This window comes from Euleptes europaea, chromosome 4, assembly GCF_029931775.1.
Source record: "Euleptes europaea isolate rEulEur1 chromosome 4, rEulEur1.hap1, whole genome shotgun sequence".
NCBI lineage: Eukaryota > Metazoa > Chordata > Lepidosauria > Squamata > Sphaerodactylidae > Euleptes > Euleptes europaea.
The window spans coordinates 117,063,881-117,087,399 of NC_079315.1; the positions used below are offsets into that span (position 1 = coordinate 117,063,881).

The window sequence follows — 23,519 nt, forward strand, 5'->3', positions numbered from 1 at the left end:
CTCTTTTGCAAAGCCAAACTGGTTTAAACTACAAGGGAAGCCAGCGTGGTGTAGTGGTTAAAAGCGGCAGACTCTAATCTGGAGAACCGGGTTTAATTCCCCACTCCTCCACATGAGCGGCGGACTCCATAATTTGGAGAACCGGGTTTAATTCCCCACTCCTCCACATGAGTGGCGCACACTAATCTGGTGAACCGGGTTCAATTCCCCACTCCTCCACATGAGCGACAGACTCTAATCTGGTAAACCGGGCTCGATTCCCTACTCCTCCACATGAGTGGCGAACACTAATCTGGTGAACCGGGTTCGATTCCCCACTCCTCCACATGAGCGGCGCACTCTAATCTGGAGAACTGGGTTCGGTTCCCCATTCCTCCACATGCGCGGAGGACTCTAATCTGGAGAACTGGGTTCGATTCCCCACTCCTCCACATGAAGCCTGCTGGGTGACCTTGGGCTATTACTTCTCTCATCTCTCTCTCAGCCCCACCTACCTCACAAGGTGCCTGTTGGGGGGAGAGGAAGGGAAGGCGATTATCAGCTGCTTTGAGACTCCTTAAGGTAGAGGAAAGTGGGGTATAAAAACCAACTCTTCTTCTTTTTCTCCCTCTCCCCTCCCCTGTTCTCGACTGCCCCTGGCAAGGAACTGCTGTAGCAAGTTTGCCCACGTAGAATAACAAATCCCTATGTTTTTTCCCCCAGGAGGGGTAAGCTTTGGTCTAAGATGCACAGTTACCCTACTTATTGAATTAAGAACATTACGACGGGCTCCACCTTTCTGCTCTTCCATTTCAAGCTTGTCATGGGGGTAATGTCTAGAGATACATGTATTGTTTTTTTTTTTAAGGACAACAGAAGAGCTCTTGGGGCTGTAATTACATTTCTTTCCAGCTCCGTACACGGGGAATAAGAGGTGTTAATTAATCTTAGCCTTATTTGCATCCGTCGCTGGTAGGGTAGCGTTCTCTCTCTCGTGGTTAAAAAACAAAAAATAACATGGTGATTACATCAATAGGAACAAATCTCTCGGAGATAATTTTGGACAGCTTTCATTCTACCCCAAACGCAAAGACAGCTGAGAAATGCACGGCTTCTGGAAGAGTTTTAGAAGGTTGCGGCATATGGAGAGCAGACATCTCAAAGGAGAGAAGCCGTTTGGCTACACCCTGGGGGGGGGGGAGGAAAGAAAGCAAATACGGTCCCCGCCAAAGGATGAACCCCCCGGAATTTGCTCCCGTTGGCTTCAGTGACTGAATGCCTGGGAATGAAATCCGCATCAAACAGATTACAGAGAAACAAGATCTCCAAAGGGTAAGTAAACTGGAATGATGGGCATTTTTGCTTCAACGGGCTAACTCAAATTATCACGGCACAGGCTGAGCCTGGCAGTGCAATTCTAAAAAAGAGTTTCTCCACTCTAAGCCCATTCATTTAAATGGGCTTAAAGGTAAAGGTCCCCTGTTCAAGCACCGGGCCATTCCTGACCCATGGGGTGACGTCACATCCCGGCGTTTACTAGGCAGACTTTGTTTACGGGGTGGTTTGTCGTTGCCTTCCCCAGTCATCTTTTCTTTACCCCCAGCAAGCTGGGTACTCATTTTACCGACCTCGGATGGATGGAAGGCTGAGTCAACCTCGAGCCGGCTCCCCGAAACTGACTTCCGTCGGGATTGAACTCAGGTTGTGTGCAGAGGTTGGACTGCAGTACTGCAGCTTACCACTCTGCGCCACAGGGCTCCTGTTAAATGGGCTTACGCTGGAGTAACTCTGCATAGGATTGCATTGTTTGCCTACCAAAGTTATCAGGTGCGAGACAAAAAGCAGGCAAAGAACAGAAAATAAGAGCTCCCCGGAACAATCTCTGCTTGGAGAAACAAGTGCCTGTAGATGGGATGACTGCAATTTTGAATGGTCCCTCCTTAAAAGCAAACCCAAAAACCACCCTGAACGTGGCCGTGTTATACGCCATCAAGGTACTTTTGACTTAAGGTGACCCTATGAATTAATGACCTCCAAAACATCCTATCATTTACTTGGGACTTGACAACGGAAAGCCGTGGCTGCCTTTATTGAGCCAATTCATCTCTCTGCAAGTAGAAATCTATAAATAAAAACAATTGTGGCTGTAGCTCTTTCACTTCAGTGCTGGCTTTCTGCTTCCGGGGATTCTTGCATAATGTGTGCCAGCACTCAAAAGAGGCAACTGTCCACCTCCAATCGGAACAACCGATTCTACCAGCGCATTGTAAGCAATCTCATAATCAAATGCCAAGGAGAGAACATATGTCCCTGCACAAAGAAGAACTGACAGGGAGAATTCTTGCTTAGGATCATACCTGACATGCTGGTTTCCTATCAGCAAGGCATTTGGGGGGGGGGGTGTATGGAAAAGCATTCAATAATGTGTTCCCTTACCTACAGTTTAAACAGGTAGAAGTTAACTCGAATCATAGAATCACAGAGTTGGAAGGGGCCATACAGGTTATCTAGTCCAACCCCCTGCTCAATGAAGGATCAGCCTAGAGCAGTGGTTCCCAAAGTGAACAGTACCACCCCCTGGGGGGCGGTGGGATTACCTAGGGAGGCTCTAAGAGGCAAGGGGGCAGCAGGGGGTGCTAGAGGTGGGTGCCTTCAACTGTGTTGTTCACACATTTACAATAGATCAAGCTATGGCACCATGCTGGCAAATTTGGTGGAAGCTATCAGAATTTTTTACTAGACTTTGAAGAGCTGTTACCAATGGATCAAGTTCATCTATTTTGTTGAATAAATTTCAACTAAAACATTTTAATTTGATTTTGAATATGTATGCAATTAATTGTTAATGTTTTGAAATTCTATTGTTATTATCTTCTTTAGTGAGTCATGCAAACCCCTATTTTGAATAATCCTTTTTATAGGAAAGGGTAGCGGGTGCTGGGGTTGAGTTTATGGAACCGGGGGTGGGGGTGTGGCCTGAAAAGTTTGGGAACCACTGGCCTAGAGCATCCCTGACAAGTGCTTGTCCAGCCTCTGCTCAAAGACTGCCAGTGAGGGGGAGCTCACCACCTCACTAGGTAGCTGATTCCAGGTTAAGAGTTGTGGTTTGGAGTGGTGGACTCTGATCTGGAGAACCGGGTTTGATTCCCCACTCCTCCACATGAATGGCGGGCGCTAATCTAGTGAACTGGGTTGGTTTTGCCAGTCCTACGCATGAAGCCAGCTGGGTGACCTTGGGCTAGTCACCGTTCTACTAAGAGCTCTCAGCCCCACCTACCTCACAGGGTGTCTGTTGTGGGGAGGGGAAGGGAAGGTGATTGTAAGCCGGGTTGAGTCTCCCTTACGTGGTAGACAAAGTCATCATATAAAAACTTCTTCTTCTTCTTAAAAAGTAAGCAAATAGATAAAATAAACCCTTTATTACCAGTCATGGGACCTGGCAGCAGAGTTTAAAGGTGTGTGATATTTTGCACACTGGAGACTTGAGCAAAGAACAATTCAGTAGCGTCAATCTCTAACAGTGCAATCCTAAGGAGAGCTACTTCAGTCCAAGCCTATTCATTTCACAGGGCTTAGACTGGAATAACTCTCTTTAGGATTGTACTGTGCGAGAGCCAGCGTGGTGTACTGGTCAGAGGCCTAAACAAGGATCTGGGAGACACAGAATCGAATCCCCGCACTGCCACGGAAGCCCATTGGGTGAACCTGGGCAAGTCGTGGACTCTCAGCCAAGCCTATCTCACAGGGTTGCTGTGAGGATAAAATGGAGGAGAGGAGCAGCTTTGGGTCCCCACTGGGGAGTAAGGTGGGGTATAAATGAGTGAAGTAAATAAGTAAGAAATAAGTAAATAAATAAATAAAATTGATACAGAAACGAAAAATAAAAAAATAAGGGGAGGGGGCCAGCACCCTTGGGCCCCGTATGCCCCCACCCATACCCATAATGCCACATACAGTGCTAACTGGCTCTTTAAGATTCAGCACAACAAGGAGAAACCCCATCCCTTCTAGGGTATAAGAAGAGCAGAGGTTTTTGACGGAGTACAAGATGCCCTTCGCCGGCTGGCCAGCTCAACCGCCGCCCTCGTCTGCACGAGAAAATGACACCGCTCCCCAGATCCTCTGCTTCAAACTATTAATCCGGAAATTACATGAGAATATCCCTACTGGATACGTGTCAAGGATTTCCATTCAGTGTGTGGTCTACATTTCAGCACTCTCGCAGGCTACGACCTTCCCCCCTAGCTGAAAGTCTGCCAGAGAACTTCTGCTCTTAACTGTCTTCCCCAGATGCCCATTTTATAGGGAAAGGGGTTACAAAAGGCCACCCGAAATGCCTCCAAGCTATTTGTCCCTGTCAATTTAATCAACTGTTTCCTCCCCGAGAAGGCCGCTCTTCGGAGCATTTCTTATTTCAGATTTGTCAGAATCAACAGACCTGACAACGCCTGGGGAAAAAAAAATACAGCCCCAAATAAAGGAATAAGGGGGAGCGAGACAACAATGAAGGGAATTCAAGAGCTACCATCACTCCTGGAAGGCTTTTTTTTTTTTTTAAATGATAAATTATATAATTGGGGTCTTTCATTTAGGGAAGCTTTGTTTGTAGATTTACTCGAGTCAATCTAACAAAACAGGATGTACACAATAGTTTCAGAAGGCAGCTGTGTTGGTCTGCATTAGAACAACTAGATTCAAGTCCAGCACCACCTTAGAGCTCAACAAGATTTTTGAGTATAACCTTCAAGAGTCAAGGTTTTCAGGGTATAAGCTTTTGAGAATAAGGCTTTTGGAGGATAAACTTTTGAGAATAAGGTTTTCGGGGACATAAACTTTCAAGAATACGTTTTTCAGGGTATAAGCTTTCGAGAGTCAATATTTTCAGGGTATAAATTTTCAAGAGTCTAGATTTTGGGGATATAAACTTTCAAGAGTCTAGATTTTGGGGGTATAAGTCTAGATTTTCGGGATATAAAACTTTAAGAGTCAAGATATTCGGGGTATAAGCTTCTGAGAGTCAAATCTCCCTTAGTCAGATGGAACATAGGGAACTTTAACTGTCAAAAGCGTATACCCTGAAAATGGTCTCTAAGGTACTACTGGACTCGAATCTAGGATCGACAAGATTAAGTCTCTAACTCGTAAAGCCTGGAAAATTCATTAGAAGCAGAAATTCATTAGAAGCATTATCCATGCCATTTCTGGTTGCCGGTATTGGGGAGTGCTTGTTAGGTATAATGAAGGCCGCACATGCACATGCCGCTTTTAGCGCAAGCACGACTGTAGCCGACTCCTAGCATATGTTCCAAACAGAAGCACACCAGACCCCAGAGCAAGTTCCCGATTTCGGAGGCGCTGGGCAGAGAGTGCTCCGGGGCATCCTATGCACACAACTAGCCCCCATTCTTGCCCACCCATGTCCGTGTCCTTCTTCTACCCACCTGCAAGCTCTCCAGCCATCTGCAGTCACAGCTGTCCATTCTGCCTGCATGCCCTTTCCCCGACGGGGCAGGGTGCAGCCAGGAGCACCAATGCCCAAACTACCAGGAACGCTGAGGCTTTGTTTACCACTTTGTTTGGGGAGGGGCTGTGGCTCAGTGGTAGAGCATCTGCTTGGCATGCAGAAGGTCCCAGGTTCAATCGCCGGCATCTCCAGTTTAAGGGACTAGGCAGGTAAGTGATATGAAAGACCCCTGCCTGAGACCTTGGAGAGCCCCTGCCGGACTAAGCAAACAATACTGATGGGGCCATGGCTCAGTGGTAGAGCATCTGCTTGGCATGCAGAAGGTCCCGAGTTCAATCCCCGGCATCTCCAGTTAAAGCAACTAGGCAAGTAGGTAATGTGAAAGTTCCACCAGGAACACTGAGGCTTTGTTACCCCCCCCTTCACACACACACGTATGCCCTTCTTCTGCAGTGCTAGGAAGCAAAGGCAGCTGGGGCCGCAGGTGACAGAGTATGCACAAGCAGGCAGCGGAAGGGTATGAGTGCAGGCATCAAATGCACGTGTAGGGAGTCAGCAGCAGTGGGCCCCGCCAGAAGCCATGGGTCCTGGCACCCGCCCCACCTTAGAGAATGCTAACGCCGGCCCTTGTGCACCATTTGCAGGCCGGTTCGCCTCCCCAAAAAGCGAGACAACCCCAAGATCCTGGTGGCACCCCTGAGGTTTGGCAGCGTGGGAAAAGGCTATGGGAAAAGGCCTCTGCCCCTCATCCCTGCCCAACATCAGCAGAAGGTCCGTTTGTGCTAGAGGACAGGGTCACCGTTAGTAGAAAGGCTCGCGGGGTGGGGTGGGGGTCCTGGCTAAAAATAAGGATGCTTTTCTGGGCGTGCACGCAAGCCAGAGCTGGCGATTGCAAATGAGTTCCTGCTCCAAACCTTCTCATGCATGCCAAGAGAAAGAAGACTTAAATGTCAGAGATCTCTCCCCCCCACCCCTTTCTTTTTGAGATTGCAGACAAGACACCCCTGGCTCTTCCGAGACTGCAGCCGGGATTATCACAGGCAGGCACTGCCCCCTGCAGGACTCTTTGGGATCTTCCAGTGGAAAGCTGGGACGGGGACGGGGAGAGAACCGCACACACGATGCAGCCTGATGCTGGATCAGAACATCGGTCCATCAGGTTCTGCCTTGTCTACTCAGAGTGGCAGCTGCTCTCCAGGATCTCAGGCTGAGGTTCTTTCAGAAAGCAGCGGGTGAGCGTCGGTAAATCAAAAGGATGACAATGAATTTGCAAAAGAATGGGAGGCATGGATTAATTCTTGTAGAGATGAACTTAAATGTGATATTAACCAATGTATTTTGATCTAATTCAGAACGGATGTATTGGGTATTGACGGTTTTGTTAAAATTGAATTAGAAAAATAATACAAAGAGAAAAAAATGTTAATTAAAGGATCAGAAGAGGGGGGAGGGGAAGTCAAACAATTAGATTTTTTACAATGTGTAATGAAATGTATAATGATTGCATGGAAAAATGAAAAATTATTATAAAAAAAAAACAAACAGAAAGCAGCAGGTCAGTCAGGAGCAAAAAGACCTGAATGTGCTGCGATGGATCTTGAAATATAGGGCCTAAAAAGACATATTTGTAAAAGTAGCCAGCCATTAAATGGTTAATGTTTATCTTCTCTTTGCTCACTTGTCCAGTATGCATTTATTTTAAAGAGGCAGCGTGGTGTAGTGGTTAAGAGCGATGGTTTGGAGCGGTGGACTCCAATCTGGAGAACCGGGTTTGACTCCCCACTCCTCCACATGAGCGGCGGAGGCTAATCTGGTGAACCGGGTTGGTTCCCCCACTCCTCCACGTGAAGCCATCTGGGTGACCTTGGGCTAGTCACACTCTCTCAGCCCCACCTACCTCACAGGGTGTCTGTTGTGAGGAGGGGAAGGGAAGGTGATTGTAAGCCGGTTTGATTCTTCCTCAAGTGGTAGCATACAAAATCCAACTCTTCTTCTTCTTTCACATCACCTGCTACCTGATCCTTTAACTGGAGTATCTGGGGATTGAACCTGGGACCTTCTGCATGCCAAGCAGAGGCTCTTCCACTGAGCCACAGCCCCTCCCCTTGAGCCAGCAACCCAGATTATCAACCTCCAGTTTCATTATTGAAATTGGCGCTATTATACCATTGGGAATTGGCAGTTTTTCTGCTTCTAGCATTGGGTGATATTACTGATGTTCTGACATTAACAGCAGTAATTGGTTCAAACAGGAAGAACAAAATTATTACGGTATATTTCCATTGCCTTGACCTGGATAGCACAGACTTAAAAGACAGTCACCATCCCCAAATTCTAGCATGACTTCTAAAATCTAATGGGTGGGGGGGGGGGAGGAAGAAAAAGAAAAGAAAAAGGAAGAAGAGTTTTTTTAAAAAAAATATTCTGACTTTCTCTACCACTTAAGGGAGACTCAGACCGGCTTACAAACACCTTCCCTTCCCCACAACAGACACCCTGTGAGGTAGGTGGGGCTAAGAGAGAGTGACTAGCCCAGGATCACCCAGCTGGCTTCATGTGTAGGAGTGGGGAAACAAATCCAGATCACCAGATTAGCCTCCAGCGCTCATGTGGGTAAATAAAATAATAGTTGCAGCTCAAGCTTGCCATGTTAGGAGTGCATGGGGCTCCTGCGTAGGATCGGGACCCAGGGTGTGTTCACACCCCCACTTAAAATGGCCACCTCAGTGAATTTAAGGGGTCGCTCCCCCTTAGGACAGGCAATCCATCTTTGAGGAGGGGCTGTGGCTCAGTGGTAGAGCATCTGCTTGGCATGCAGAAGGTCCCAGGTTCAATCCCCAGCATCTCCAGTTAAAGGGACTAGGCAAGTAGGTGATGTGAAAGACCTCAGCCTGAGACCCTGGAGGGCCACTGCCGGTCTGAGTGGACAATACTGACTTTGATGGACCAAGGGTCTGATTCAGTAGAAGGCAGCTTAATGTGTTCATGTGTATGTGTTCGACTCGCAATAATGGGGGAGAAAAGATACCAGGAGGAAAGATACCGGCTGGATATTGTTTTGTTTTTTACAGTAAGAGTTGTTCGACAGTGGAACCAGCTTCCTAAGGAGGTGGTGAGCTCCCCCTCACTGGCTGTCTTTGAGCAGAGGCTGGATAAGCGCTTGTCAGGGATGCTCTAGGCTGGTCTTGCATTAAGCAGGGGGTTGGACTAGATGGCCTCTATGGACCCTTCCAGCTCTATGATTCTATTAATTCTCTTCCCTCGGAGACTCGCCAAAGTCTGACCATGTGCATCTCCCAGAAACAGAACATTTTTTTTTAATTCAAGCAGGCTTTGGGGGGCCCAGAGATAGGATGAATGAAATATCATTACACGCTTCAAGCTCCCAGGCTATTTAAAACAAAACCTCAGCTACTGATTCAGTGATATTGAAAGACAGATCAGTTATCGCAGTAGGCGAGGGATTGAGAGCTAAGACGATAGCTGAATTGGGAGCTTACTGGTCTCCTACCCAATTACTTCCCATCAGCTCTGCTTTTCCTGCCATCTCGCACTGATGAAAGGTACCTAGCGCTTCATGACAGCCATTTGTTTGAGGGGGGGGGGAGGCTTGTACGCTAGGGAGGCCACGGAGCCACTCAATTCTCCGACAATAACCCGGTGGCCGTCTCTCTCCCACGGATCATATGTATCTACAGTGGTAGATCATTCTCAAATGATTCCCCCAAGAGGCAGATGGGAGGAGGGCTTTTCCCTTTCCAGGACACTCTCCAGACACAGACACCGTAACATCTGTGTGTCAGATGGTTACTTCCGTTCCTCATTTTCTAAAATACGTAGGCCTGATCTCATCAAATCTCTGAAGCTAAGCAGGGTCTACCCTGGTTATTACTTGGATGGGGGACCACCAAGAAGCTCCAGGGTTGCTACACAGAGGCAGGCAATGGCAAACCATCTCTGTCTCATGCCTTGGAAATCTTATGGGGTTACCGTAACTAGAAGAAGAGTTGGTTTTTATATGCCGACTTTCTCTACCACTTAAGGGAGAATCAAAGAAGCTTACAATCACCTTCCCTTCCCCTCCCCATAACAGACACCCTGTGAGGTAGGTGGGGCTGAGAGAGCTCAGAAAGAGCTGTGACTAGCCCAAGGCCACCCAGCTGGCTTCAATGTGGAGGAATGGGGAAACCAACCCGTTTCACCAGGTTAGCGTCCATCGCTCATGTGGAGGAGCGGGGAATCAAACCCGATTCTCCAGATTAGAGACCACTGCTCCAAACCACCACTCTTAACCACTACGCCACACTGGCTCTCATGGGGTTGCCAAAAGTCGGCTGCGACTTGACTGCACTTTCCACCACCAAGGACTTGGATGGAAGATTGCCAAGGAAGTCCAAGGAAGTCTATGCGCTGGCAAGTGATGGCAAACCACCTCTGTTTATCACTTGCCCTGACAGCCCTCTGGGGTTGCCGTAAGTGGGCTGCACTTTCCACTACCAAATCCACTGAAGTCAGTGATCCTCAGAAGGGTTTTAAATCTGTTTAGGATGGTACTCGCTGGATGGTATACCAGCGTGGTGTAGTGGTTAGGAGCGGTGGACTCTAATCTGGAGGGTTTGATTCCCCACTCCTCCACATGAGCAGCGGAGGCTAATCTGGTGAACTGTATTTGTTTCCCCACTCCTCCACACGAAGCCAGCTGGGTGACCTTGGGCTAGCCACAGCTCTCCACAGAGGAAATCCAGGGTTGCTCTGCAGAGGAAGGCAATCGCAAACCACTTCTAAATATCTCTTGCCTTGAAAAGCCTATGGAGTCATCTGATGGCCAGGTGGACCTGATTAAGTCAGCTCTTGGAAGTACTTGGATGGGAGACCACCAAGGAAGTCCATGGCCGCTGCACAGAGGCAGGCAATGGCAAACCACCTCTTCCGTCTCTTGCTTTGTAAACCCTACAGCAGAGGTCCCTGCCCACTTTCTAAGAACACGTGGTGGGCTCCAGGAAAGATGTCTGCAGGTGACATGGAGACCACGAGCACCGTGTTGGGGACCCCTGCCCTCCAGGGTCACCTTAAGTCAGGTACAACATGAAAGAGCTTTCCACCACCAAGGCCTCCTGGAGCCAGATGCCAGTTGACCATTCCTGCAAGGGGTCGTAGGACTGGGCTATAAAACGACGGGACTACAGATCAGATCTCACGAAGCTGTTCAGCGGATGCCCCTCTTGCACCAGCCTTCTTGCACGGGGGTAAAAGCACTGCCGTCCCTGGGACGGATCTGCAGGATCCGAGCCTCTATTTATAGGACAGCAGCTAACTCAATTAAGGACTGATTAATACCATCATTGAGAATTCCAAAAGAAAAGGGAAACATTTCTTTGTTCTGTATCGAAGAGATTATGGCCAATATCAATCTAATTAACTAGTCCTAATAAATGTTTTTAAATACGCTCTGTATTTGGAACGCAGTCAAGGGTATAATAGCTACTAAATCTGTCGAAAGACTTTTCTTTAAAAAAAAAAGACACACACAGCATATAATTAACAGATCTTGAAATTGCTTTGTGATAGTGTGGGCAGAAGAGTCTGCCAAGCGCCAGTTAGCTGTGTTATTTTATAAGGAACAAAATTAGGACTTTTGGAAACAACATGAGCGTTCAACCATTTGTTTTAGGGGGTTTATTTCCCCCCCCCAACTCCCCCCCCTTTTTTCTCATCTGCCAGCTCATTGGCAGTTCGCGCTTTTAAAAAGTTGGCTGAGATTGCTACAGTAGCAACTATCAGGTTGTCGCCACAAATGCTCGCAGGATTCAGGACGCCAGCTGTGACCAGCTGCTTGACTTTAGGCTTGTGCATTTCCATTGCACACGTGCTATTTTGTGCATGTATGAGAGAGCTATCGATCGATCGAGATTTAACTATCAAAACACGGTTCGTGCAAATAAAGCAGACAGCGCATTTCAATTCCAGATTGTAAAGAGGTGCTCAATGCAGAATTCAGATTAAGTAAATATGCTTGAAGGAGGGAGGGAGGCATGGTATAGCTCACTCTTGTCAGATCATGGGAGCTAAGCAGGGTTGGTACTTAGATGGGAGACCTCCAAGGAAGACTCTGCAGAGGAAGGCACTGGCAAACCACCTCTGCTTCTCACTTGCCTTGAAAGCCCCTTGCTGGGATCTCCATAAATTGGAAGCTAAGCAGGATCAGTACTTTGATAAGAGACCTCCAAGGCAGCTCTGCAGAGGAAGGCACTGGCAAACCACCTCTGCTCCTCACTTCCCTTGAAAGCCCCTTGCTGGGATCACCATAAGTCAGCTGCAACTTGACGACACTTTACACACGCACACACACACACAAATATGCTTGCAAAAAGAAGAAAAAGAGTTGGTTTTTATATGCTGACTTTCTCCACCACTTAAGGCAGAATCAAACCGGCTTACAATCACCTTCTCTTCCCCCTCCACAACAGACACCTTGTGAGGTAGGTGTGGCTGAGAGAGTGTGACTAGCCCAAGGTCACCCAGCTGGCTTCGTGTGCAGGAGTGGGGAAACAAATCCAGGTCACCAGATTAGCCTCTGCCGCTCATGTGGAGGAGTGGGCAATTAAACCCGGTTCTCCAGATCAGAGTCCACTGCCCCAAACCACCGCTCTGAACCACTATACCACGCTGGCTCCAGGAACATGTTATGTCAAGCCCCTCTTCCTACTGATAGCCATGATTTCTAGGGCACCTCTAGACCCCAGGGCTCCATGAATCCATGGCCGATAGGAGAATCCATCCTGCATCAAACAAAGAGAATCACACTCATAGCTACATGCAATTGAGGACGTCTCCTGATGACCCAGCCCGATTTCCATGGGAACACTGATGCATAGTGTTCCCATGGAGCCAGCTGGGTGACGTTTGGCTAGTCACAGCTTTCTCAGAGCTCTGTCAGCCCCACCTACCTTACAGGGTGTCTGTTGTGGGGAGGGGAAGGGAAGGTGATTGTAAGCCAGTTTGATTCCGCCTTAAGTTGTAGAGAAAGTCGGCATATAAAAACTCTTCTTCTTTATCTTCTTCTGTTTTGTAATCTGCTTAGAATTACCTCTGCATTTACATTTTTTGTTCTGAATTTGCCATTATATCAAGGAGCGATTACTCCTTCCCTGCCTCTGTTCTGTACTATTGGTTAGGTCAATAAGGATAACATTAATTAAACTCGTTTCTTTCTCCTTCTGTCTTCTTCTGGAGGAATATTAAATCTAAGCCTCGTCTGTCAAGACAGAGATTTCAAAGATCCCTGGAGTCAAGGGTCTAGGATTTGCTCTTCTGTGGACTGGAACACATGTACGTCCTGACAGGGGTATCCTTTTCAGTGACCAACACTGCAGCAAAGCTACCTGAGTTCAAAAGACAAGACTCCCAAACTTCAAACTCTTCTTATAGCACCCAGATACTTTCAGATCTTATATGAATTATGAGCATTGTTTCACAACACCACGGAAAACTGCAGCAAACTATGTGATGAAATCTCCGGTCTGGAAAGGGCCAGGTGCAAAGACGGATCTTTATCGCATGGCAAAATATATGCAAATAAGATGACAGACGCGCAAAACCGTTACCTGTTTTGGTGAGCAAAAGGTTATCCAAATGTCGGTCTCCCACGCCAAGGATGTACGTTATCACACAATAGCCGGCTGGAATGAAAGAAGTAAATAATAAACAAATACCCCCTCAACCTGATCTTTTCAACTGGAGGTGCCAGAGATTGAACCTGAGACACAGCCCCTCCTCAGTTCAGGAACTAGTCATTGCTGCAATATTCTTTAGGAATGCAGCTGTATGAACATTCACCATGTATATGATGTAATGAATTATTAGCTGAGTGATTCGGACCATACGCCAATGATCCTTCAGTACTTTTTTGGGATGAACGGCATGCATCATTCACCTGCCTCCAGTGAGAGCATCACTTGCCTGGTACGCGGTGAGCATGCGCTTCTAAGAACTGATCCATATCGTACAAAGGATGTTACCTTGGAGAGGACTAATCCCCAAACTGGGCCGGAAACACACAACCAACTTGGAAGGCATGAAGAGGGGAGTAGACATGATCATGGAGGAGAGGGCTATCCATGGCTACTAGTAAAAATGAATACTAGTCATGATGCATACCTATTCTCTCCATGATCAGAGGAGCATGCCGAATATATTAGGTGCTGTGGAACACAGGCAGGACAATGCTGCTGCAGTCGTCTTGTTTGTGGGCTTCCTAGAGGGAGGCACCTGGTTGGCCACTGCGTGAACAGACTGCTAGACTTGAATGGCCTTGGTCTGACCCAGCATGGCTTTTCTTATGTTCTTACGTTCCTAAAAGGAAGGATTTGGAATTCTTTACTTCTAGACAATGCCTGAATTTTCTCAGCAAGGGAATTGCTACTAGTCACAATGAATACTAGTCAAGTTGCACACCTTTTTTCAACAGTATCAAAGAAGCATGCCTATTATATTAGGTGCTGTGGAACACAGGCAGGATAACGCTGCTGCAGTCGTCTTGTTTGTGGGCTTCCAATAGGTACCTGGTTGGCCACTGTGTGAACAGGCTACTGAACTTGACAGGCCTTGGTCTGACCCAGCATGGCTTTTCCGATGTTCTTAACCCTGACCAGTAACTTACCACAGCTCTTGACATACGTGTCCATCACCTCCGCGCTTATCCCATGGGGCCCCGTTTCGCTTGGAGCATGCTTTCTGAAGAAGTTCTGGCGGGGGGAAAAAAGAACATTGGTATGTTTGTTTCTTAGCCCCTTCCCTCCGCAAATTTCCTTGAAATCTCCAGGGCCGGCTGGAAAAAGCAAACTCTGGTTGCAGCCTTGGTGAAAATCTATTACCATACGCAATGAGCAAAAAAACTTATCTATAAGTATCAATCTTGCCACTTAGAAGGAAAACAAGGCCAAATGCAGAAACATCCCATTAAAAAAAAATCTGGCAGATACCATTAAGCAAAAAAAACAATCAAGCAAATTACATGTTTTATTTTAAAGAGTTGACGGCATCACTTAGTTTACATCTGACAGGATTTCCTTAACCTCCGCAGAAGAAAAGATTTAAAATCACTTTGCGTCTTGGCACACTCAAGGGCCCCTCTTTCTCCTTGAAAGAATCCCCCCCCCTTGTTGAACTTCAAACGCAGAGTTATTGCATAATTACCGAGAGTGTTAAATGCTTCAGAAGTAGATGTATTTCTTTTTGCGCCAGGGTAGCAAAAAATTTAAATCGCATTAGCAATGCAAAGCAATTGTGAACGAAAGCAAGAGAAACAAATGGCAAATGTGTAGTCATGGACTATCGGGTGGGGGCACATATAGGGTTATAATGAATTCCAACTGGGAATTGGCATAGAAATACCAGTGAAAAGAACCCAGAAAGAACCTCACATAAGCAGTAGTGTGTGTGAAAAGGACCTTGGGGTCTTAGTAGACCAAACACTGAACATGAGTCAGCAGTGTAATGCGGTAGCTAAAAAGCCAAGTGCGATCTTGGGCTGCATCAACAGGAGTATATTGTCCAGATCACGCAAAGTGATGGTATTGCTTTACTCTGCTCTGGTTAGACCTCACCTAGAGTACCGTGTTCAGTTTTGGGCACCACAATTTCAGAAGGATGTAGACAAGCTGGAACGTGTCCAGAGGAGGGCAACAAAGATGGGGAGGGGTCTGGAGACCAAGTCCTATGAGGAAAGGTTGAAGAAGCTGGGTATGTTTAGCCTGAAGAGGAGAAGACTCAGAGGGGATATGAGAACCATCTTCAAGTACTTGAAGGGCTGTCATCTAGAGCAGTAGTTCTCAACCTTTTTCCAACCGTGGCCCCCTTCCGACCTTGTTTCCTTCCTGTGCCCTCCCTGTCCTACTGGTAGAAAGGTAGCTATTTAAACGTTTTGTTTGTAAATAGCCAAGGAACAAAGAAGCATAAACAGCCACACAAAATGCACACATGCAGTTCTTATTGGGAAACTGAAATTTACAAAAAAATACCCCACAAGGGAGAACAAAAGCCTCTACCACTGTTTTCTATTTTCTTCACTTCTGTTTTCTTTTCTCGGTCACGTCTCTGTTTTCTTCACTTCTCATTTCCCTCTGTGGCCCCCTAGTCTCGTGGCCCCGCATTTATGCAATTTTCACCTGTGGCCCCCTTGGAATATCCTGGGGCCCCCTGGGGGGCCATATGGCCCCAGGTTGAGAACCACTGATCTAGAGGAGGGTGCCGAGTTGTTTTCTGTTGCCCCCGAAGGTCAGACCAGAACCAACGGTGTGGCCAAATGGGTTGCCAATCTCCCGGACTGGTCACGGCAACCCCAGCAGACACGTGCACACACTGTTCCAGCCGCGCGCCGAGCCCCAAAACGCTATGGGGACTCTTCCCGCGCCAGCGAGTGAAACTGACAAGAAGGAGCCACGGGCGGAGAAGCCTCTCGGAGAGAACCAGAGGGAATCCATTTTTCTGTGTGCCCTGTTCCAGTGGAAGCCATCTCGCAGGGAACTGCCAGGCACGTAGTCTTTGCCAACACACACCCCCTCCAGCCTCATCAACATGATTAAAGACCCATCAAGGAACATCGAGATTGCAGCGAAACACCGATCCTCCGCCTATGCAAAGTGATGCGCCCCGGACACAGTTATGCGCGTCTTTGTGTTAGATCGTTAATCCCATCTTCGGACTACTCCCGACTCTCCCGGAATTGCACAAGTCAATGGAAATAGAATAGTTTGCTCAATGGCCCTCTTGCCTCACCCCGGCAGCCAACCATTAGGGTCTTTGTCACCTTCGAACATCAGTGTCTGTATTTGTGGATCCTCAGCTCTGGAGGACTTGCCTCACTACATCCTATTTTGCCCATTGTATGTAGGCCCCAGGGCTAAATTTTTGGCAGGAAAATTGCCGGGTGTCAATACACACTCGGATGCAGAGAAAATTATATTTCTGTTATCTGATATTGATGCAGCTACTTATCTTTTAAACTTCAAATGGCGAGACAGCACGGTGTAGTGGTTAAGAGTGGTGGTTTGGAGCGGTGGACTCTGGAGAACCGGATTTGATTCCCCACTCCTCCACATGAAGCCAGCTGGGTGACCTTGGGAAAGTTACAGATCTCTTAGAGCTCTCTCAGCCCCACCTACCTCACAGGGTGTCTGTTGTGGGAAGGGGAAGGGAAGGTGATTGTAAGCCATGTAGAGTCTCCCTTACGTGGCAGAGAAAATTGGCATATAAAAAACAACCCTTCTTTTTCTTCTGAAGGCCAGTAGTTCCTCCCCAATACCAACTTGTGAGACCCCAAGCATATAAACATGCATCACTGAGCCACGTCACCTCCCGCATCCACCCCACAATAGTCAAGGTACCCATGCCAAGACACATACCTGTATGCTTTCCTCAGTAGCAAGAACTTCTGCAACGGGCACAGACTGAATAAACTGCATGAAACCTGCAGAGATGGAGAGAGAATTTCAGAATTAGCAAACGCTTACTCATGCCGTAGTATTCCCCATTACTATGTATGGGTGTGATAGCTGGACAATGAAGAAAGCTGACAGGGAGCAAGTTGATTCCTTTGAAATGTGATGTTGGAGGAGAGTGTTACAGATACCGTGGATGGCCAAAGAGACAAATCAGCGGGTTCTAGATCAAATCATGCCTGAATGGCCAATGTCACTTGGTCAGGCCGGGCCACGCCTCACCAGCCCAGATTTAGAGTGGGGTAGGGTGTCTGCCTCGGCTGGTTTGTGGGCAGGTAAGAGCTCTCAAGGGGCCGGACCAGCCTGCTGGCCTTATGTGTAACACCCCTGACCTAGACAATGAGATCCTCTCATGAATACTTCAGTGTGAAGCAGATTTCCCAAACCTTAAGAATAAAGCCTAAAGTAACTTTTCCCCTTCTCCTTTGCCCCCCGCCACCTTTTCTAGTAGTAGTAGTAATAGCAGTAGAAGAAAAAGTAAAAGTAGAAAAAGAGTTGTTTTTTATACGTCGACTTTCTCTACCATTTAAGGGAGAATCAAAACTTCCCTTCCCCTCCCCACAACAAACACCCTGTGAGGTAGGTGGGGCTGAGAGAGCTGTGACTAGCCCAAGGTCACGCAGCTGGCTTCATGTGCAGGAGCAGGGAAACAAATCCAGTTCACCAGATTAGCCTCCGCTCATCATGTGGAGGATTAGGCAATCGAACCTGGTTCTCCAGATCAGAGTCCACAAGGCATACTATTTCGTGTCATTTTCCTTGGCAGCGATCCACTCCGAGATGTCAGAATGGCAAGGGATAAGTGTCTTAATAAACATATACAAATGAACAAAGCAGCCTTACCGTGCTTCGTGCTGGTAGCCAAGACCTTGTACGGGGTCAGCTTCAAATCCAGATTCTCCTTGCGCAGGAGCTGCAGACGAAAACGGAAAGGTTAAAAAAAAGAAAAGAAGGAAAGATGCAAAATCATCTGGGTTTTCTTAAGGGAACAAGAAAGCTACACCAAAAGGGGGTGGGGGGATGAAGAAGAAACACAGTTTTGCACGAATGGTTGATTAACTTCCTGCTTTCCAGGTCTGGCAAGACAACCCAGAACCTTAGGGTGAAGCTCCAGATTAGCGGTTCCCAAAGTGGGCAGTTCCGCCTCCTGGGGGGCAGTGGGATTACCTGGGAAAAACTAAGAGGCAGGGGGGTGGCAGGTGAGCGTTGGAAGTGCACACCTTCAACCTCATTGTTCATTTATTTATCATTGATCGGGCTAATGGAACTCCACGTTTCTGTCTCTATAAAGTGCTGAAATCTGGTGCCAACTATTGGGGAAAAAATTCAGACTCTGAAAGGTTGGTAGAGTAAATCGCGGAACTCCCTGCCGCAGGATGTGATGATGGCTGAAACTTGGAAGGCTTTAAGAGGGGAGTGGACATGCTCATGGAGGAGGGGGTATTCATGGCTACTAGTAAAAATGGACTTGTCATGATGCATACCTGTTCTCTCCAGGATCAGAGGAGCATGCCTAATATATTGGGTGTTGTGGAACACAGGCAGGCTGCTGCTGCTGCAGTTGTCTTGTTTGTGGACTTCCTAGAGGCACCTGGTTGGCCACTGTGTAAACAGACTGCTGGACTTGATGGCCCTTGATCTGATCCAGCATGGCCTTTCTTATGCTCTTATGATATCACTGGATCAAGTTCATCCATTTTGAACAAATTACACTAAAAAGTTTTAATTGGTTTTTGAATATAAGTGCAATTGTTACGGTTTTGAATTTTAAGGTTAATATCTTCCGTAGTGGGTCATGCAAACTGCTTATTCGATTAATGCTTTTTATTGGATTGGGTAAGGGGCATTGGAGCCCCACGGCGCAGAGTGGTAAGCTGCAATACTGCAGTCAAAAGCTCTGCTCATGACTTGAGTTCGATCCCGACACAGGTCGGTTTCAGGCAGCCGGCTCAAGGTTGACTCAGCCTCCCATCCTTCCAAGATCGGTAAAATTAGCACCAGCAAACCATCCCATAAACAAAAGTCTGCCTAGTAAACGTCGGGATGGGACGTCATCCCATGGGTCATTAACGACCCGATGCTTGCACAGGGGGCTACCTTTACCTTTAGGGGGCGCTAGGGATGAGGTTATGGAATCAAGGGGGCCGCGGCCCACAAAAGTTTGAGAACCGCTGCTCTAGACAACACTTGGTTTGCTGTCACAGGTTGTGAAATGCCCCTCCCTGGCTGATTCGCAGTGCAATCCTATGCAAAGTTACTCCAGTCTAAGCCCACTGAAATGAACGGGCTTAGACTGGAGTAACTCTCTTTAGGACTGCCCAGCTAAGCTGTTTTATTGTAAATTAGCAGACAGGCAAAAAGGGAAATCTGTCACCTTGTCCATGAGCGAAATTATCTGGAGAATGAGCTGATCTTGCCGCAAATCGTCCCCGTGTTTAAATATGACAGGATATTTGCCCCCATCTTCCGTCTTGAAGAATAACTGGGCTGGCATGAGGGCGCTCTGGGGGAGGGAAAGAAGGGAAAAAAAAGGATAACATCATCTGTGAGTTATAAAGCAACTGACATAGATCTGGCTTTGGAAACTGTGCTTGACAGAGGGCCGCAGATTCTGTTCAAAACGTTGAAGAGCAATGGTCTTGGTATTTTCTTTCCTGACGTTTCGCCAGCAGCTGTGGCAGGCATCTTCAGAGGAGTAACACTGAAGGACAGAACTCTGACCGTGAAAGCCTTCGACAATATGTTGAAGAGCAATCTTTGTAACGTCATCGAAGATTAGGGCCCATATTAAAAGTGGCGCTAACATTAAGCAATACTTTTAAAAGAATTAAAAATAACCATTTCCCCCCCCCCCCATCCTTTGGAAGAAGAAGAGTTGTTTTTTATATGCCAACTTTCTCCACCTTTTAAGGAGAATCAAACAGGCTTACAATCACCTTCCCCTCCTCTTTGTAAGAGAACTGCAACTCTTCAATCAGCAACTGAATGTCCTGGAAGGTTAAAATGCCTCTACTTAAGGATAGATGGAATCACATTCTAGCCATATCTGAAGAAGGGAGGTGTGGCTCACGAGACATCATACCCTGCCAGAAATTTTGTTCGTCTTGAAGGTGCTACTGGACTCTGGCTCTTTTCTACGCAAGAAACTGCTTTATGTTGAATCAGATCATCCGTCCGTCTTTCTGGCATTTCAAAGAAGAAGAGTTGGTTTTTATATGCCAACTTTCTCTACCACTTAAGGGAGACTCGAACAGGCTTACAATCACCTTCCCTTCCCCTCCCCACAAGAGACACCCTGTGAAGTAGGTGGGGCTGAGAGAGCTCAAAGAGAGCTGTGACTAGCCCATGGTCACCCAGCTGGCTTCATGCGCAGGAGTGAGGAAACCAACCTGGTTCACCAGATTAGAGTCCGCCGCTCATGTGGATGAACGGGGAATCAAACCCAGTTCTCTAGAGTCCACCGCTCTTAAGCACTACACCACGCTGGCTCTCCTGCACAATGCAGGGAATTCACCACTACCTGCCCCCACCACACATCCCCAGTGATCCCTACTCCATGCCTAGAAGATGGCTAAGATGCCCTCCCTCTCATGAACAGCCTAAGTTCATAGAATCCGCATTGCTGACAGATGGCCATCTAGCCTCTGCTTAAAAACCTCCAGGGAAGGAGAGCTCACCACCTCCCGAGGAAGCTCTTTTGATTTAATTTCAATCCGCTGGTTCTGGTCCGACCTTCTGGGGCGACAGGCATGTGAATGCAGCCTACAGAAGCTTAGGAACGAACAGAAAGAGGGAAAAGACTTTGCTGTCTCACAGACACTTTTAAAAACCTCTAAAGAAGGGGAACGTTAAAGCGATTAGCCATCCACCCTAATTAGCTTAGTGAAGAAGGCAGTCCCGTTTAAAATGCCCTTTCTGAACAGCCCTAATTTGTTTAGCCGGCAATTTGTCCCTCATAAAAAGGACAAGAAGAAAATCAATGGCTGTTTGCAAATGTATTTCTCAATCTCATTTACGTTGTCCAGTCCACCCCCACCACACAATAAAAGGAAACAGTAACAAGACACTGGCCTGAGCAGGCCATGGGTCTTAGAAACACATAATCAGAGAGTTGGAAGGGGCCATAGAGGCCATCTAGTCCAACCCCCTTCTCAATGCAGGATTAGCCTAGAGCATCTCTGACAAGTGTTTGTCCAGCCGCTGATTAAAGACTACCAGCGAGGGGGAGCTGGCCACTGTTGAACAACTCTTCCTGCGAAAAATTTCCCCCTAATATCCAGGCGGTACCTTCCCGCCCACAATTTAAACCCATTATTGCAAGTCCTGCCCTCTGCTGCCAGCAGGAACAGCTCCCTGCCCTCCTCTAAGCGACAGCCCTTCAAATACTGAAAGAGTATTCTGGGTGTAGGAGAGGTACAGGTGGGATTTCCTTCATCTCACACTACATGCACGAGGTGAAGCTCTGCACAGACGGAGACCTGCATAACCCCAGTCTGTGCAATCCTTGCCCCCATTTTTAATGGATGCCACGGGAACGGTCCATGCTGACCGACCATCATGCAGCCACAAAATTGCAAGAAGGTGTGGTGTTCCAAGCACCCAAACCCTCCTTCCACTGATTCCTGGTCCCCACTGCCCGGAGAAGGAAGATGAGCATCGCTCCTTGGTTGCCCTCACTGCACTTACAAAGAGGGAGCCACACTTCGAAAGCCAGCGTGGTGTAGTGGTCAAGAGCGGCGGACTCTAATCTGGAGAACTGGGTCTGATTCCCCACTCCTGCCACCGAAAAGGCCCTCTCTCGTATACCCACCAGACGAGCTTCTTTGGTCGATAGGACAGCCAAGAGGGCCTGTCCTTGTGATCTTAATTTCCGGGCAGGGACGTAGGGCATATTCTGATAAACATTTTTTTCCCTTGAGAAAGAAAAACACTATACAAGTCTACAAAATCAACCAGATACTAGAAAGCCAGTCCAAGGCACACCAAATTTTTCAAACGCCGGACGGCCCATCAGCATCTAACCCATCAGCAACACAGTCCAGAAGACAGAGCTTTGCGGTTTACCTTGAACAGTGTGGCTTTCTCTGGGATGATTCCTTTAATCTTCACCTGAGGCTCCAGAGGTAGCGGAATAAGCTCCATGTCCGCCAAGTTCATCTTTTCGTTGTCGGCCAGCAACGCCTGTAGCCGCTCATTCTATAAAGGAAGAAGAAGAAAAAAGAAGAAATAATGTTAAAAATTAAACGCTATAAAATCATAAGGGAGCCTCCCAGTGTAGAGCAGAAAATTGTTTGGACAGTTACAAAACATATAAGATAGTTATTCTTTGAATGCATTTATATTCTTGCCCAGATAATAGTTAATACAAAAGTTATAAAAGTTACAATGTAGTCTGCTAGATTAATCTTTTAAGATGAAGTGATTATGTGTTTTTTTCTTTTTATCCTTAGACGGACATACCTTTATGATTACCCACCCCTTTTTCCCTTCTGTACCCAATATGTATAAAATAAATAAAATATGTTTTTTAAAGAAACAGACACCTTGTGAGGTGGATGGGGCTGAGAGAGTTCACCTCTGGAGATGGTGAGCTCTTCTTCCCTGGAGGTTTTTAAGCAGAGGCTAGATTCTATGTCCTTAGGCAGATCATGAGTGGGAGGGCATCTTGGCCATCTTCTGGGCATGGAGTAGGGGTCACTGGGGGTGTGGGCGGGGAGGTAGTTGTGAATTTCCTGCACTGTGCAGGGGCTTGGACTAGATGACCCTGGTGGTCCCTTCCAACTCTACGATTCTAACTGGAGATGCCAGGGATTTAACCTGGGATCTTCTGCAAGTGAGGCAGATGCTCTACCAATGAGCTGTAGCGAGGGACTCCATTGCAAGAGGCATAAATGCCCAACTACAGTTGCCCAAGGAGCTGAATTAAAGTCGCACAAGTTCAACAGTGTGTCAGAAGGCATTCTGGGCCAAGCAGGGGGATTCTTGCATTCGGGCATTTGGCTACGGGCCAGAAAGAGGGGAAGGGGGAACGCAGCTCACCTTTTTCTTCCGATTCCCGCTTTCCCGCTGCACCGCTTTCATGAGATGCACCAGTCGATCCACGAACGTCTGCTGAGCCGCCAGGGAGGAGCGCATCACCCTGACGGACTTATCTCCCTGAGTAAACACGGAGGGAGACAAAAAAAATAATTTCCTTCTGCTGTACCGTATATACTCGGGTATAAGCCGACCCGAGTATAAGCCGAGGTGCCTAATTTCACCCCCAAAATGGGGAAAAATTAGGCACCCACGTATAAGCCGAGGGGGAAATGCACCCCTCCCCCCCCCCGCAGGCTTACCTGACCGGGCTCCAGGCGCGCCGGCAGGCGGTGGCAGCGGCGGCCCCCTCCCTGCGCGCAGGAGGCCCCGCAGGCCGCTCCTGGCCCACAGGGAAGGCATGCGGGCAGGCGGCGGCAGCGGCCCCCTCCCTGCGCCCAGGAGGCCCCGCAGGGTCAGCTGGCAAGCGGGAGGACCGGCCCGGGTGAGGTGGGGAGATGGGGGTGAAGAATACGCCGCCGCCCAGCAGAAGGCGGGGTGGG

The 23,519-nt window shown here is 47.7% G+C and overlaps 1 protein-coding gene across 1 annotated transcript in view; it reads right to left on the minus strand.

Moving 5' to 3' along the window:
• Positions 1-23,519, minus strand: part of PIK3C3 (phosphatidylinositol 3-kinase catalytic subunit type 3) — a 112,046-nt gene that overhangs the window by 50,532 nt on the left and 37,995 nt on the right. Inside the window, exons 16-22 of the mRNA XM_056848007.1 lie at positions 22,981-23,097; positions 22,006-22,137; positions 19,316-19,444; positions 17,785-17,854; positions 16,846-16,910; positions 14,103-14,187; positions 13,048-13,122 (exon numbers count right to left, since the gene is read on the minus strand). Coding sequence (XP_056703985.1) covers positions 13,048-13,122; positions 14,103-14,187; positions 16,846-16,910; positions 17,785-17,854; positions 19,316-19,444; positions 22,006-22,137; positions 22,981-23,097 — 673 coding nt within the window. The remainder of the gene's footprint in view (positions 1-13,047; positions 13,123-14,102; positions 14,188-16,845; positions 16,911-17,784; positions 17,855-19,315; positions 19,445-22,005; positions 22,138-22,980; positions 23,098-23,519) is intronic.